We start from the raw sequence: 2,823 nt of genomic DNA, 5'->3' as shown, positions 1-2,823 counted from the left end.
TCACTTAGAATCCACGCCTCTGCTGGTATTCGATCACTTCCTGCTGCCTTCCGTCTTTTTAACTTTGCTATCTGCCCCTCAATCTCCTCATCTGTAATCTCTTCCTCACTTTCCACCTCTTCTACCTTTCTCCTCTCTCCATATACTCTCCCTCTTGATCCGCTTAATTGCTTCATGAAATAATCCAACCATTCTTCTTCCTTGATCTCTGCTCCTATCCTCCTCCTCTTCTTCCTTTGTTTATTAATATATTCCCAAATCTGACTATCTGTTTTAGCTTCTCTTATTTCTTCGAGTTCCTTTTCTCTTTTCTTCTCTATCTTCTTAATTTTTAATTTTCTCAGCTCCTCCTTTATCTTCATAAAATCTTCTTTTGTACTTTTACCCCTTTTCCACTTACCTAACGTCCTTCTTACTTTTCTCTTTAATCTTGTGCATTCCTTGTCCCACCATTTAGTACTCCCTATCTTATTCTTCGTCCAGCTCCTTTCCTTCCTGATCATGCTTTCTTTGATACAATTTTGTAAATCCTCCCATTCTTCGTCCACCGTTCCTTGTCTATATTCATGTTCCTCACATTTCTTCCTATATTCTTCTATGCTTTTCTCATCCCACTCAATATATTCCATTGTGCCTTCATCCTGCGCTATTTCTTCAATTTGCTCCTTTCCTATATCCACCTCTGCTGGCAAATGATCCGATTCTACCCTTTCCCCTATCTGAAACTTTCTAACTTCTAGTAATGCCTTCGTATTAGTTATTACATAATCAATTACTGATGTTCCTTGTTTGCCCACATACGTAAATTCCCCTTCCTCGTCTCCTATAACGTTACCATTTAATATATGCCAGCCTCTATTTTCGCACATTTCTAATAAAGCTCTCCCCTACCGATTTATGGTTTTGTCCTTCGATTTTCTTCTACTCCCCTTTTCATCATCCTCCGTCCATCCGACACCTAAGGAACCTTCCGTTCCTACTCTGGCATTCATGTCACCTCCAATAATTATGTATTCCTCTTCTTTTTCTGCTATTCCTCTCTCCAGCTTCCTTACTACATTCTTCATACCCTCCCCGTTATATATTGTCCATATTGACCATTTCTCATTTTTTATCTTAATTTTTCTTTCCATCACCCCCTTGTCTTCCCACTCTTTTTCTCCTGCGCACAGTTCTTTCTTTACTCCTGTTAAAATTCCCCCTTTTGCTCTTCCTCTTTTATTCTCCCTTTCCGCTGTTTGATATCTCCATTTGTAACCATCTGGCAGTCTGCTTACTACCTTACTCCAATCTTTATCTTCCATCCATGTTTCTACTAGTTCCACGAAATCATATTTCTCTATGTGCTGCCAAAAATCTCTATCTTTCTTCTTTAAACCTGCCACATTCCAAAATAAAATATTCTTGTTGCTCTCCTCCTTCTGCCCTCCTCCCCTTTCTTGACTCTCTTTATCTATAAAAAATTCTCTCTCCGCTGCGTTTCACTCTCCCTTTCTATCTCCCCTTTTTCTTCGTTCCATCTATACCATTTGTTTAGTATTTTTATCTTTCTATATCCCACCTTCGCCTCTCTCCCCTCATTTATTTCCTCCCTTGCTTTCTCTCTTAACAATTTTTGAACTCTTCTTTCTTCTTGCGTCATATCATGGTCAATGTATATCCTTTTCCCACGTAGTTTGCCCTTTTTCTTCATCACTTCCTGCTTTGCCTCCCAGTTTTCCATTTCTACGATCGATACTTTCGCTATCTCTCCTCCTCCTATGATTTCTATACCCACTATTCCTTCCTTCACCCCAAATTCTTCAGTCAGAAATTGTCTGGTTTTTTCCTTCGCCTCCCTTTTAGGTACTTCTAACCCTCTAATAACAATCTTGTTTTTCTTCTCTCTCCTCTCTCTTTCCTCCAGCTTCCTGTGTATTCTCTTCACTTCATTCCATGCCTCTTTTGTTCTTTCCATTTCCTTTTCCTCTTGTCTTCTATCTCTCTCATTTATCTTCTCCTCTATTTTTTCCATAACTTCCTCCACCGCTTCCTCTTTCTCCTCTTCTCTTCTCTGTCTTTCCTTATTCTGCACCTCCTTCATCTGTTCTAGCATCTCCTCTATTTTCTTTCCCATCTCCTCTTCCTTTTTCTTCCATCTCTCCTCCATAGCTTCAATTCTTCGTGCCAGCCCCTTCATTTCCTTTCTTACTTCTTTCTCTAATAACTCCCTGCCCTGTACTATCTCTATCTTTAAACTTTCCACTATTCTACCTACAATATCTTGGCTCATATCCAACTGTTTCTCTGCCTCTTGTTCCTTCTTCTTCTCCCTATTCTGCGGTGTTGTCTTTTGATCTTTCTTCTTCATTGTTCTCTCCTCCGAATCTGTGGAACTCTCTACCTCCTCTTCCTCTGAGTCATTTTTCCACAGCTCTGTTATTTTTCTATTTTCTAGCCGCTCTCTGCTTCTACTCTCCTCCTGCGTCGGCCTTCCCCTCTTCCTTTTCTCTGTCCGCGGTGTACCTTCTAATTTCGTTTATCTCTATTATCTATTCTCTATTCTTTATCTCTATTCTCTATCTTTCCACTCATCATCGCTACCAAAATTTGACTTCTACTTAGTTCTTACACTAATACGCTGTTGCGCTACCCTAACCTAACCTCCTTCCCTTTATCCTATTCTAACTTATTCTAACACTTATCCCTACCAAACTAATTCTACTCTATGCTATCCTATATCGTTCACACTACCTTTTCTCACCGATTTATTCTATTACCCACTTCTTTCCTACCACTTTCGGTTATTCTTCAAACCTATATCCCTATAGCACGTGCATACTC

General features: G+C 39.7%; 1 protein-coding gene across 1 annotated transcript; it reads right to left on the bottom strand.

Annotated features, from left to right (window-relative positions):
• Window positions 1–887: 887 nt before the first annotated feature.
• On the bottom strand, window positions 888–2,350 carry LOC108630398 (golgin subfamily A member 6-like protein 22). The gene is made up of 2 exons (XM_018033702.1): window positions 1,486–2,350; window positions 888–1,378 (listed from the first exon to the last, which is right to left on the bottom strand). The coding sequence occupies exons 1-2, from the start codon at window positions 2,348–2,350 to the stop codon at window positions 888–890; spliced, it is 1,356 nt and encodes a 451-aa protein (XP_017889191.1).
• Window positions 2,351–2,823: the final 473 nt, after the last annotated feature.

The sequence above is a fragment of the Ceratina calcarata genome, unplaced genomic scaffold (genome assembly GCF_001652005.2).
Source record: "Ceratina calcarata isolate Rehan_Ccalc_2016 unplaced genomic scaffold, ASM165200v1 scaffold727, whole genome shotgun sequence".
NCBI classification, from domain to species: Eukaryota; Metazoa; Arthropoda; class Insecta; order Hymenoptera; family Apidae; genus Ceratina; species Ceratina calcarata.
Note: the sequence above shows the minus strand (reverse complement) of the source record. Positions and strands in the feature narration are given on the sequence as shown.

What these genes read in the sequence shown, in the direction of transcription:
- LOC108630398 (XM_018033702.1), bottom strand. Translation starts at nt 2,350, where the DNA reads ATGAAGAAGAAAGATCAAAAGACAACACCGCAGAATAGGGAGAAGAAG. An exon ending in AGGGGAGATAGAAAGGGAGA is followed by an intron (nt 1,379 to 1,485) that starts GTGAAACGCAGC and finishes GGAATGTGGCAG; the next exon opens with GTTTAAAGAAGAAAGATAGA.